This window comes from Littorina saxatilis, linkage group LG5 (assembly GCF_037325665.1).
Source record: "Littorina saxatilis isolate snail1 linkage group LG5, US_GU_Lsax_2.0, whole genome shotgun sequence".
NCBI classification, from domain to species: Eukaryota; Metazoa; Mollusca; class Gastropoda; order Littorinimorpha; family Littorinidae; genus Littorina; species Littorina saxatilis.
In genome coordinates this window covers 38,633,786-38,646,964 of record NC_090249.1, presented here as the reverse complement: position 1 = coordinate 38,646,964, position 13,179 = coordinate 38,633,786, and the positions used below count along the sequence as shown (strand labels likewise).

Here is a 13,179-nt window from a genome sequence, read left to right as displayed (position 1 = left end):
GTGTGAAGATGTTTTCACACACATTGTTTGTAATATTGATTTTTTTTTAATGGAATTTGATTTCAGTTTCTTCATTTGGAAATATGAATGAATGTGCAAAAGTGTTTGAGTCAAATTCACATCTTTCAGAATTTAAATGGACGCATTTCTGCCTGCCATCATTTCTCTTCCAAAGGGTAGGTGTGCAGATGTAGAAAGTGTTAAAGTTACAGAATTAGCATTGTTTTGCATTAACTTTGAAATTGGAGTATGTATACATGTTCTTGCTGTAACACTTTATTTTCCAGAGTGGAAATAAATTGAATAACAGCAGCATACATGTTCTTGATGTAACACTTTATTTTCCTGAGTGGAAATCTGCCAAATGGAATTCTCAGGAAAAAGAGAACAATACCTGCACTCACAAAAAATAAAAATAAATTGCAAAACATGAACTATTACCAGTAATTTAGAAGGGAAGTTAGTATTTCACCTTCAACAATTCTTTTCCAGTCCGGAGACTCAGAAGACATAACCAGCCCCAGGCCCCAGACAACAGACTGTCCAGGGGATACAGCAACAGAGGAAGACTCTGCAACAGGCGCAACGCCAGCAACAGCAACAACAACTGCCACAGTTGCTTACCACGTGTCAGAGGACACAGATTCATGTACCACCGGCCAAATGTCAGGAGAGGGGAGGAGGGGGTCTTCAGCGTTGTCGGGGGCAGAACACTTCTCAACGACCTTGATCACCGTGACGGAGCCGTCTCCTTGTCAGTCTCCTGAACGCACTGTGGCTCAAAGTCGTGAAGATGACGTGAAAGAATGGGTAATTATTTTTGGTTTATAAATATATTCTGTTTGCAGGTTTACTTGCAGTGTCCATGGAAGCTTCTCAACAGAAAACATGATACACAGTTCAGGGATGACAAGAAAGTAGCAATAAACAAGTCGCGTAAGGCGAAATTACTACATTTAGTCAAGCTGTGGAACTCACAGAATGAAATTGAACGTAGTCCGCCGCTAGTGCAAAAGGCAGTGAAAGTGACGAGCCTGTTTGGCGCGGTAGCGGTTGCGCTGTGCTTCATAGCACGCTTTACTGTACCTCTCTTCGTTTTAACTTTCTGAGCGTGTTTTTAATCCAAACATATCATATCTATATGTTTTTGGAATCAGGAACCGACAAGGAATAAGATGAAAGTGTTTTTAAATTGATTTAGAAAATTTAATTTTGATCATAATTTTTAATTTTTTTAATTTTCAGAGCTTGTTTTTAATCCAAATATAACATATTTATATGTTTTTGGAATCAGAAAATGATGAAGAATAAGATGAACGTAAATTTGGATCGTTTTATAAAAAAATATTTTTTTTAACAATTTTCAGATTTTTAATGACCAAAGTCATTAATTAATTTTTAAGCCACCAAGCTGAAATGCGATACCGAAGTCCGGCCTTCGTCGAAGATTGCTTGGCCAAAATTTCAATCAATTTGATTGAAAAATGAGGGTGTGACAGTGCCGCCTCAACTTTTACAAAAAGCCGGATATGACGTCATCAAAGACATTTATCGAAAAAATGGAAAAAAACGTCCGGGGATATCATACCCAGGAACTCTCATGTCAAATTTCATAAAGATCGGTCCAGTAGTTTACTCTGAATCGCTCTACACACACACACATGCACACACAAAACGACGTTAAACACCAAATAAAGAAAGAAAGAACACACACACACACACAGACACACATACACCACGACCCTCGTCTCGATTCCCCCTCTATGTTAAAACATTTAGTCAAAATGTAAAAAGGAACAGTTTTATACATGACTTTGACTTTATTCCTTTGATAGCATTATACTTTGTGAATGCTTGCTTCTAAGAAATACGAGACATTTTTACAGGTCAAATTTAGCATCTAAAACTTCATGGTTTGCGGTAAAGCAAAGTTCTTGCATGAAGCTGAATTTATCTTATTAAGAAAAGGAAACAGCAAAAGGGCCTTTTAATGGAAGGGCGCTGGTTCTGTGCGACGCTTAGTTTTCGAGATAGGCGTGAGTGACGAAGTACAGGACGTCACATTCCAAATAAGCACGACTATGTTGCAGGTGGAAGCCGCTGAGATTGCATTTCTTCGGGAGGTTTCCGCAAAAATAGATATTACACGATTTGCGCGAAACAGTTGAGAAGCAGACGATCTCTGAAATCTCTGTTCGTCTCGTGATAACGTTATTTTGTATGATAACGATTCACTTGCAAACTAAAGTATACAATTTGGTGTGTCAGTGGTAAATGTAAATAGAAATGTGTAATTCCGACAAAGCAAACAAATAAACGTGTTTTTCTTGTGAAAATGTTGCGTTGTGCGGGTGTTTGGGTGGCCACGTGATGTACACAAAGCAAAGTGCGGGACAGACTCTGCTCTGTGCTGTAACACTGGCAAGTTCAAAACACGAGAAAAACGATGTCGTTATACGGGCAGCCACGGGGGATGAATGTATTTTTTCAAATGGTTGTAAAGTAAGTCTTGTATTTATCACCGTACTCCGGCCTTGTTCTTTTTTTCGTCACACCTAAAACCGTTATTTCTTGTGAGCGACGCAGCATTATTTGAAATAGAGTGAGATTGAGCACCAAACAGAGACTTGATATGAAACGGAGAATAATTTTGAACTTCACAGAGCAAGCATATGCAGACCCCTCTCATCAAATGGCTCTGTCCCAACAGGTGAACACAAGCTGCTCTGCTGCCGTCCCCCCAGCTAAAGGTCCCATGGTTATCCCAGTCTATGTCTACGACTGCCACCTTCACAGTGTCACAGAGTCTCTCGTCAACCGATGGACCTTCACCTTGCCCCCTGACCTCTTTGAGGACATGACCTTCACTGCTGATGGTGATGACAATCAGCCGACGCCAAGCCCCCGAGGTCGCCTGGCATCGTTCGACAAGGAGATGAGCGTGATAGAGGAAAAGGAGGAGGCGGAGTACCTGAGGCCCAGCTGGAGAAGCTCGCTGGATCGTAAGTCCATGGACAACATGACAGAGGGTGTTGGAGATTTCAAGCAACACTGTCACCTCATCACGGAGTCCTTCTTCAGCTGCTTTGTCTCTGGTGAGTGATGGCCGAACCATTGCAAGATATTGGATGAGTCCGCAAAGAGAACAGTTAAAATGGTTGGAATGTATGTACTTGTAGCCTTGTTATTGGATCACAGAGTCCGTCTTCAGCTGCTTTGTCTCTGGTGAGTGATGGCCGATCCATTGCAAGATATTGGATGAGTTTGCAAAGAGAACAGTTAAAATGGTTGGAATTTATGTACTGTAGCCTTGTTATTGGATCACAGAGTCCGTCTTCAGCTGCTGTGTCGGGTGAATCTGATGATCAAACCATGGCCAGGTAATCGAAGTGTCCGCAAACTACAGTTTAAAAGGTTGGAACAAATGATGGCCAGGTAATGGATGAGTACGTAAACAGAACAGTTAAAAAGGAGGGAATTTATGTACTGTAGCATTGTTATTGGATCACAGAGTCATCCTTCCGCTGTTTTGTGTTGGGTGAGTGAAAGGAAAGTGATACTGAAAGAAAAAATTGTGAAATGTAATTTGAAATGGTATGTTTCCAGGCCTGTACCAGAGTCTGCGTCACAACTACTACGTTCATCAGCACGATATGGATGCGGCCATCAACAGTATCTGTCAGGAGACGCTGCCACTGGAGGTCGACATGACCTCCTTCCTGCTTGCATCCTGCGGACACCTCAACAGGCTCGTCTCCCAGGCTCGCAGGGAACTCGCAGCGTCCAAGGAAGGCGAGTTTTCTCGCAAACACTCTGTGCGCTTCCTGGAGGTGGTCGAGATTCAGAGGTAGGGATGTGTTTTTTAGAAACAGTTTTATGATTGCTAGGTACTAATTTTCCTTGCAAATCATGGCACAAGGCTTGTGGGTTTTTGACTCACATGCGAAGCAAAAGTGAGTCTATGTACTCACCCGAGTCGTCCGTCCGTCCGTCCGTCCGTCCGTCCGGACGTCCGTCTGGAAAACTTTAACGTTGGATATTTCTTGGACACTATTCAGTCTATCAGTACCAAATTTGGCAAGATGGTGTATGATGACAAGGCCCCAAAAAACATACATAGCATCTTGACCTTGCTTCAAGGTCAAGGTCGCAGGGGCCATAAATGTTGCCTAAAAAACAGCTATTTTTCACATTTTTCCCATTTTCTCTGAAGTTTTTGAGATTCAATACCTCACCTATATATGATATATAGGGCAAAGTAAGCCCCATCTTTTGATACCAGTTTGGTTTACCTTGCTTCAAGGTCAAGGTCACAGGAGCTCTTCAAAGTTGGATTGTATACATATTTTGAAGTGACCTTGACCCTGAACTATGGAAGATAACTGTTTCAAACTTAAAAATTATGTGGGGCACATGTTATGCTTTCATCATGAGACACATTTGGTCACATATGATCAAGGTCAAGGTCACTTTGACCCTTATGAAATGTGACCAAAATAAGGTAGTGAACCACTAAAAGTGACCATATCTCATGGTAGAAAGAGCCAATAAGCACCATTGTACTTCCTATGTCTTGAATTAACAGCTTTGTGTTGCATGACCTTGGATAACCTTGACCTTGGGTCAAGGTCACATGTATTTTGGTAGGAAAAATGTGTAAAGCAGTTCTTAGTGTATGATGTCATTGCTAGGTTTAGTTATTTGACCTTGACCCTGAAGGTCAAGGTCATGTAAAGGTCAAGGTCAAGCATGTGAGTCGTATGGGCTTTGCCCTTCTTGTTTTCTTTTGTGATATTTTTTGTAAAGTGTATTTAAAATGAAACCAATTTGCCATCTTGAATCTACTGCTCACACTGTCCAGTCAGTGCATTTGCATCTTTATCTTTCGCTGCTGAAGTCATTGCGTTTGGGTTTTTTCTTTCTCTCAGTGACGACGGTGAAGACATCATTGTACCCGAGATTCTGCAGCTTCCGAGACGGATGGTGTCCCTGCTGCCATCGCTGTGGTCCGACATGACGTGCGAGCACTCCCTGGGACTGCACAAACAGGTGGAGGAGAAGTTCATGGAGATCGTCAAACACTGGTTCCAGCCCGTCGACTCCATGCCCGACTACTTCTTCTTCAGCCCTGTCGCTCAGCAGAGGACCTCAAGGGTAAATCCTGATATACATTGGCTGAAGTCGACTTCACGAATACAATACAATACAATACAATACAATAATACTTTATTATTTCAAAAGAGAAGCTACATTGTAAAACAAGTAAATGTACACAAAATACAAGACATCACACAGCCACCTGAGTCATCACTTGTGCAGCGCCCATCTGAATCTTGCTGCATGAAGCTTTGGAACTAAATTTTTGGTACAAAGACTTCTCAAAGTCTTTGCAAAGTCAACTTTGGGCTCAATTAAGGCTTTCTTTCAGTGTCACATACTTTGTTGAACCTTATTTATGTGAAGTATGGCCGTTTCTACTGTATTTTCAATCAATCAATCAATATGAGGCTTATATCGCGCGTATTCCGTGGGTACAGTTCTAAGCTCAGGGATTTATTTTTTATTTTTATTTTTATGCAATTTATATCGCGCACATATTCAAGGCGCAGGGATTTATTTATGCCGTGTGAGATGGAATTTTTTTACACAATACATCACGCATTCATATCGGCCAGCAGATCGCAGCCATTTCGGCGCATATCTTACTTTTCACGGCCTATTATTCCAAGTCACACGGGTATTTTGGTGGAAATTTTTATCTATGCCTATACAATTTTGCCAGGAAAGACCCTTTTGTCAATTGTGGGATCTTTAACGTGCACACCCCAATGTGTACAAATTATTGCGTGCTTTGTGTGACTAACTACCTCATAGCTAGAAGAAATGTTCCACAAAGAAACAATCTCTGCACTCTTCCGGCAACCTTTCTTCCTCTCAGCGTGCTTGATTTCTTTTTGATTGTGCTGTTGTGCATATGGGACAGGCAGGCAGGCAGGCAGACAGACAAACATGAAGAAGCACTGAGACACATTGAGTATTGAATTAGGGATATGTGCGTGAGGGTATATGGCGACTTTTTATTTGCCTGCATGTGTTTTAGGAGTGGTCTAGAAAGGGATGCAACCAGAAAATGGAAGATGCAGGGTACGTTAACATACGGCATAGTTGTGAAAAGTGTTTTTTGTTGTTGTTGTTGTTTTTAAAGTTTGCCATGCACATAATTGTGGGGATTTTAGTCCATAAACATGCATCCCTCTGAAACTTAGGAAGAAACAGTGCATTCTGATTTATCTCCAGAACAAAATGTTCAAGTTTGTATTTGTGCCAGGGGTTAATTGCTCTCTGGCTGAGTAACACTTGGACACTTTTTTTTCTGTGCAAGGTTTTCTTGAGGTTGAATTAAAATCTCAGTGTATTTATTTCATATGCTGTGTTTGTTGTATTGCAGTGTGAAGATTATGAAGACAGAGAGAAGCGAGACAGCACTGATGAGAAAACAGATGAAAATCAGATGGACACAGGTAAGTAATGCATAAGCTTAGACATGGTGAAGTGATTTTAATATTGTCACACTTCGGTTTAAATCTTTCTGTGCTGAATACTTTAGTGTGGAGGTGACATTCTGTAGTGACATTGTTCTTAAATTATGTTACAGTTATGAAGTTATTACCTGTCAAGCCATGCAACTTGTTATTCTAGTTTTCTTCCAGTGCTCTTTTTGTGCCCCCTAAGTAAGGGCATTTGTGAGCCTGCATGGGAAAACCAGGCATAATGGGAACATTTTTACTTTTTTACATTTAGTCAAGTTTTGACTAAATGTTTTAACATAGAGGGGGGAATCGAGACGAGGGTCGTGGTGTATGTGTGTCTGTCTGTCTGTCTGTGTGTGTGTGTAGAGCGATTCAGACTAAACTACTGGGCCGATCTTTATGAAATTTGACATGAGAGTTCCTGGGTATGATATCCCCGGACATTTTTTTCATTTTTTCGATAAATACCTTTGATGACGTCATATCCGGCTTTTTGTAAAAGTTGAGGCGGCACTGTCACACCCTCATTTTTCAATTAAATTGATTGAAATTTTGGCAAAGCAATCTTTCATTGCATTTCAGCTGGGTGGCTTAAAAACTAATGAGTGAGTTTGGTCATTAAAAATCGGAAACTTGTAATTAAAATTATTTTTTTATTAAACGATCCAAAAACAATTTCATCTTATTCTTCGTCATTTTCTGATTCCAAAAACATATACATATGTTATATTTGGATTAAAAACAAGCTCTGAAAATTAAAAATATAAAAATTATGATCAAAATTAAATTTCCGAAATTGATTCAAAAACTATTTCATCTTATTCCTTGTCGGTTCCTGATTACAAAAACATATAGATATGATATGTTTGGTTAAAAACACGCTCAGAAAGTTAAAACGAAGAGAGGTACAGTAAAGCGTGCTATGAAGCACAGCGCAATCGCTACCGCGCCAAATAGGCTCGTCACTTTCACTGCCTTTTGTACTAGCGGCGGACTACGTTCAGTTTCATTCTGTGAGTTCCACAGCTTGACTAAATGTAGTAATTTCGCCTTACGCGACTTGTTACTTTTTGAAATGATATAAAACTTCAGACTTTGACAAATATTTTACAAAAAAACAGAATTGATCTAACTGTAATAGTTTTTTCACAGTGCTGTTTTGAAATACACAGGTGAAATCCTTTTGGGTTGATGAAGTGGGATGATCAATAAAGCGATTTAGCAGTACATCTGAAGATTGATAATTATATCCCTTCTGACTTATTTCCATTGTAGCCGAAAAAAGCTCGCTGCGTCTTTAGCCGGGTTTTACCTTGCAGGCTCACATTTTTGTTCATAGTTTATACTAGATATATATGTGCAAAATAGGACATTTGGCTACTAAGTTCTGCATCACATCAGGTGTCCTTCAAAACAACAATCAGTATTCTTTGAAGGTTTGTTTGTTTGTTTGTTTGTTTGTTTGCTTGCTTAACGCCCAGCCGACCACGAAGGGCCATATCAGGGCGGTGCTGCTTTGACATATAACATGCGCCACACACAAGACAGAAGTCGCAGCGAGGGCTTCATTGTCTCACCCAGTCACATTATTCTGACACCGGACCAACCAGTCCTAGCACTAACCCGATAATGCCAGACGCCAGTCTTAGGTATGACCCGGCCGGGTTTCGAACCCACGACCTCCCGATCACGGGGCGGACACCTTACCACTAGGCCAACCGTGCCGGTTTCTTTGGAGGTAAATACTGAACAACATATTTTTAAGTAAGTGTATAGGTATGACAAAAGAAATGATATTTTTACATTTCCTTTCAATATTTGTATGTTTTTGATTTAACTGCAGATAACAGTACGAAGGAAGAAGATGAAGCAGACATTGTCATGGCTGAATTCACCCCCCGTGGCCATACCGAAATCATGGAAAGGGGAAATCACTCTGCCTGTGTGTCAGTGGACTCCAACTTGGATGTGTCCTTGTCTGACCTTGACATTCAAACAGCGCATGACCTTGAACAGGAGGTGGTGCCACTGTTCGTGCACTTCACCTGTACACTGAAACGTCGCACTGAGCATCACAACACCAGTGTTACCGCCATCCCCCAGTGTCTTAGTAAGAGAGAGAGAGAGAGATAGAAAAACTCCCTGGTTCAGACAGACAGAGAGAAATCAAGAGACAGGCAGACAGGATAAATACATTTAGAGATACATGGACAAAGAGAGAGGGACAGAGAATGTGTGTGTGTGTGTGCATGTGATGTATGTGTTTGTGGTTAGTCTCTCTGGGTTTTTTTTATTCCAGAATTTCAAATAACAATACAAGTACAGCATACATGTAATTAATTTAGATCAAAAGAGCTCAATAAGCTTTGCTTATAAGACAGTATATGTGTCTTTGTTTGTGTGGCTATTCATACAACGCTGCCTCAAAATTCAATCGCCCCACTGCACCCTGCCTTGCATGGTGTAAAAAAGAGAAACAAACTTATCAAACACAAATGTACAGGCGTGATGTTAATGGATAGAGTGACTTCTCTATGAATTTGTCAGTGCTAACACCACGTGGCCTTTGCTGTTTCAGGAGATCTACTGTGCACAATGAAAGACCCACTGCTGGCCATTGACTTTGGAGAGTTCAAGGTCACCTTTGACATCAACTGCTTGACCTTGCCCAGTGACCAAGACCTTGACCTTCCGCTCCCAAAGAAACCGGGCTTCCTGCGCTCCTTTTCCAACCAGAGTCAGGGAAGTGGCAGTGGTCGCCAATCTGAGTGTGAGAATGATGAGACGCAGAGCAACGCTGCTTCTTCTGAATACAAGTGAGCACTGCATTTTGTTTTGAGGTTGACAATTTAAAATGAATCTGATAAATGTCTAAGAAAAGTCAATGTGATTAAAAAAGGTCAATATGTACAAGTTAGATTTAGTACAGAAGCCCATCTGTAGACATAAAAAAAAGAATTATGGATAGTTAAGTCAGAGACAGTCAGGTAGCCAGCCAGCCCCACAGACTGACCCACAGACAGAAAAAGAGAGTGCAAAAAATAAGAAAAATGTATAATCTGTTTGAAGAGAACATCTTAAAGAGAGAGAGAGAGAGAGAGTGAGAGTGAGAGTGAGAGTGAGAGTGAGAGTGAGAGAGAGAGAGAGAGAGAGAGAGAGAGAGAGAGAGAGAGAGAGAGAGCAGAGAGAGAGAGAGAGAGAGAGAGAGAGAGAGAGAGAGAGAGAGAGAGAGAGAGAGAGCTAAACTTTGAACAGAGATTTCACTGTAATTTTCTGTTTTTGATTCAAAGTTTTGGCGACCCCCTTGGCCATTTACCAGCTGGTGAAAGAGAAGCTGTCCTTTGCTTCAAGAATGAGGTATGTATGTGCAGAGCTGCCAACAGTTACGCATTCAGCGTAGCATGCTATGTTTTAAGACAAATTGCTTCGCTGTTGCGCCAAGCTTAGAATTTTACGCTCAACCAAATAATCACAAGCATGCAACACAGTTTGCTCTTACTAGTGACTCCTTGTCCTCATTTCTGATTCTCACAAAATTGCTAGACTTGAGGTTTCACAAGGGTTGGCAGGTCTGTGTGTGTATCATCAGGGAGTGTGACGGGCGCTGTGGCGGGGTGGTAAGACGTCGGCCTCTTAATCGGAAGGTCGAGGGTTCGAATCCCGGCCGCGGCCGCCAGGTGGGTTAAGTGTGAAGATTTTTCCGATCTCTCAGGTCAACTTATGTGCAGACCTGCTAGTGGCTTATCCCCCTTTGTGTGTACACGCAAGCACAAGACCAAGTGCGCATGGAAAAGATCCTGTAATCCATGTCAGAGTTCGGTGGGTTATAGAAACACGAAAATATCCAGCATGCTTCCTCTGAAAACGGCGTATGGCTGCCTAAATGGCGGGGTAAAAACGGGCATGCACGTAAAATTCCACTCGTGCAAAAACACGATTGTACGTGGGAGTCTAAGCCCATGAACAAAGAAGAAGAAGAAGAAGATCAGGGGGTGTCATTGTGAGATTAGTTCGGTGTTTTGGCACAGACGTATCTGTCCTTTTTTTAAAAAATTTTTTTTTTTTACAACGTTCAACATATGTGCAGCAGCATTTTATTCAGCCATTTTCTAATTTTTCAAGAAAAGGCGCAAAGAATGTATTTGTCTGAAAGTTGTCCTGTTGACACCTACACTTTCACCATACGTTGTCATTCCAACACCTTTGTCCAGAGAGATGTTGAATTAAATTAAAGTACAGCCTTTAGAATCACATTTTGAGATGTTGATGTTACAACAGAAACTTTACAATCACACAGTACAAGACTAAAAAAACCACCACAACAGCAACCAGTTTCAGTAAATTCTTTATCAAAGTTTTCGTCAGTCGCTGACTTCCTCATGATGGTAAGGATAGGTTAGGAAGGATGGCAAGTGATGTACAGCGTATTGTTATGATTGATATTACGTCACGCAGTACTTCTATTTTCTTTTTCCTATAGGTGGAGTGGCTGCTGTATGACGAAATAGCATCAGCTCTGAGACACATGTTCCCCATTAACTCTGACGCTCTGGAGTTCGTGACGCAGCATGTCAAGAAGTCTTGCCACCACAAATATACCTCTGCCATACACGAAAGAGTCAACCTGCAGTTTGTGTACGGCCCCGATCGCAGTCTGAAGCCTTTCACTGAGGTACTGTATGTTTGTGTGTGTGTGTGTGTGTGTGTGTGTGTGTGTGTGTGTGTGTGTGTGTGTGGGGATTTGTTTGTGTGTGTGTGTGTGTGGGGGTTGTGGGTGTGTGTGTGCATGCGTGCATCCATGCGTATGCGTGCGTGCGTGTGTGCGTACGTGTGTGTGTTTGTGTATGTGACTTAATATGTGAAGAAGTTTTGCCACCAGAAGTGCCCCTCCTCTTTAAAATAGATTAAGATATAAGTAAAAATAGTTAATTACAAGTGTTCAAACATTCCAACATTGTCTTTGTTTCTCTTGCTTTGTTATTCACTTGCTGAACAAGTGCAAACGAAATCTCCCTTTTGCAATTCTGACTGCACAATCGTATTGACCATGTAAAATGGAGAGAAAAAAGGTTTGCATACATTTTGTGGACAATCTTCTCTCTACAGGAGTTTGAACGGATGTCTCTACCTGGCTACCACCTGACCAAGGTGACAAGCTTCTACATTCTAACCATTGACCGTGCACACGCCAACAACATCCGCCACGCACAGGCGCTAAAGACCGCTCTGGTCGAGCTGAGCCACGGAGAGGCTGACGGTTCGAGTCCCGTCGCGGCGGACTGCAACAAGTTGTTCCCAGCCATAGAAGAACGGAGCCACAGTCTGCCAAACATTCTGGGTTCACCTGTGCCAGGGTGTCCCGTTGGGGTCACGGCCGTTCAGGAAGCTCGGTCTGTGGGGAGTGGAGGGGGAGGGGGGAGCAGTGACGAGAACCGACCCCGAAGTTCTTCTGATGAGAAGTACCCCAAGGATATTCTTGCTGATGAGATAAGGTGTGTACTGCATGTCTCTTGTCCCTTTGTGAAACAAAATTGATAATGCTGCGTCGCTCAAAAGAAATAACGGTTTTAGGTGTGACGAAAAAAAGAACAGGGCCGGAGTACGATGATAAATACAAGACTTCTTTTACAACCATTTGAAAAATACATACATCCCCCGTGGCTGCCTGCATAACAAAATCGTATTTCTCGTGTTTTGAACTTGCCAGTGTTACAGCACAGAGCAGAGTCTGTCCTGCACTTCGCTCCCCTTTTAAACTGATATGGTTTTTACCTTTACAAGGCGACGATGTGAATTTGTGATGTAGATATGTGGCTGGTTATGTGTGAGTATGTGTGTGTGTGTGTGAGTTGTGTCTGTGTGTGCATGACAGTGTAATGTACGTATGTATGCATGCATGGTGATGTGTGTCTGCATATGTGTCTGGTTGGTTTTTATTTTATTTTTACCGTGCCGTGCCAAGATGAAATCCTTTTGCAAAATTGGTGAATAAATATCTTGTATCTTGTATCTTGTATCTTGTGTACATCACGTGGCCACCCAAACACCCGCACAACGCAACATTTTCACGAGAAAAATATGTTTATTTGTTTGCTTTGTCTTTATAACACATTTCTATCTACATTTACCACTACCAAATTGTTTACTTTATTTTGCAAGTGAATCGTTATCATACAAAATAACGTTAGCACGGGACGAACAAAGGGAAGATGCTCATGCAAATTTTCTCAGAGCGCGTCTGCTTCTCCGACTGTTTCGATCGAATTTTTGCGGAAACCTCCCGAAGTAATGCAGTCTCAGCGGCTTCCACCTGTAACGTAATCGTTTTTATTGACTCACATGCGAAGCAAAAGTGAGTCTATGTACTCACCCGAGTCGTCCGTCCGTCCGTCCGGCCGTCCGGCCGTCCGGCCGTCCGGAAAACTTTAACGTTGGATATTTCTTGGACACTATTCAGTCTATCAGTACCAAATTTGGCAAGATGGTGTATGATGACAAGGCCCCAAAAAACATACATAGCATCTTGACCTTGCTTCAAGGTCAAGGTCGCAGGGGCCATAAATGTTGTCTAAAAAACAGCTATTTTTCACATTTTTCACATTTTCTCTGAAGTTTTTGAGATTTAATACCTCACCTATATATGATATAT

The 13,179-nt window shown here is 41.6% G+C and overlaps 1 protein-coding gene across 1 annotated transcript in view; it reads left to right on the top strand.

The window, feature by feature from the left end:
• The window catches only part of LOC138967062 (KICSTOR complex protein SZT2-like), a 122,884-nt gene that overhangs the window by 57,511 nt on the left and 52,194 nt on the right, over window positions 1-13,179 (top strand). The window contains exons 25-34 of the mRNA XM_070339520.1: window positions 493-810; window positions 2,711-3,095; window positions 3,607-3,847; window positions 4,929-5,154; window positions 6,449-6,521; window positions 8,374-8,640; window positions 9,109-9,346; window positions 9,821-9,887; window positions 11,011-11,202; window positions 11,637-12,022. Of these exons, the coding sequence (XP_070195621.1) occupies window positions 493-810; window positions 2,711-3,095; window positions 3,607-3,847; window positions 4,929-5,154; window positions 6,449-6,521; window positions 8,374-8,640; window positions 9,109-9,346; window positions 9,821-9,887; window positions 11,011-11,202; window positions 11,637-12,022 (2,393 nt within the window). The remainder of the gene's footprint in view (window positions 1-492; window positions 811-2,710; window positions 3,096-3,606; window positions 3,848-4,928; window positions 5,155-6,448; window positions 6,522-8,373; window positions 8,641-9,108; window positions 9,347-9,820; window positions 9,888-11,010; window positions 11,203-11,636; window positions 12,023-13,179) is intronic.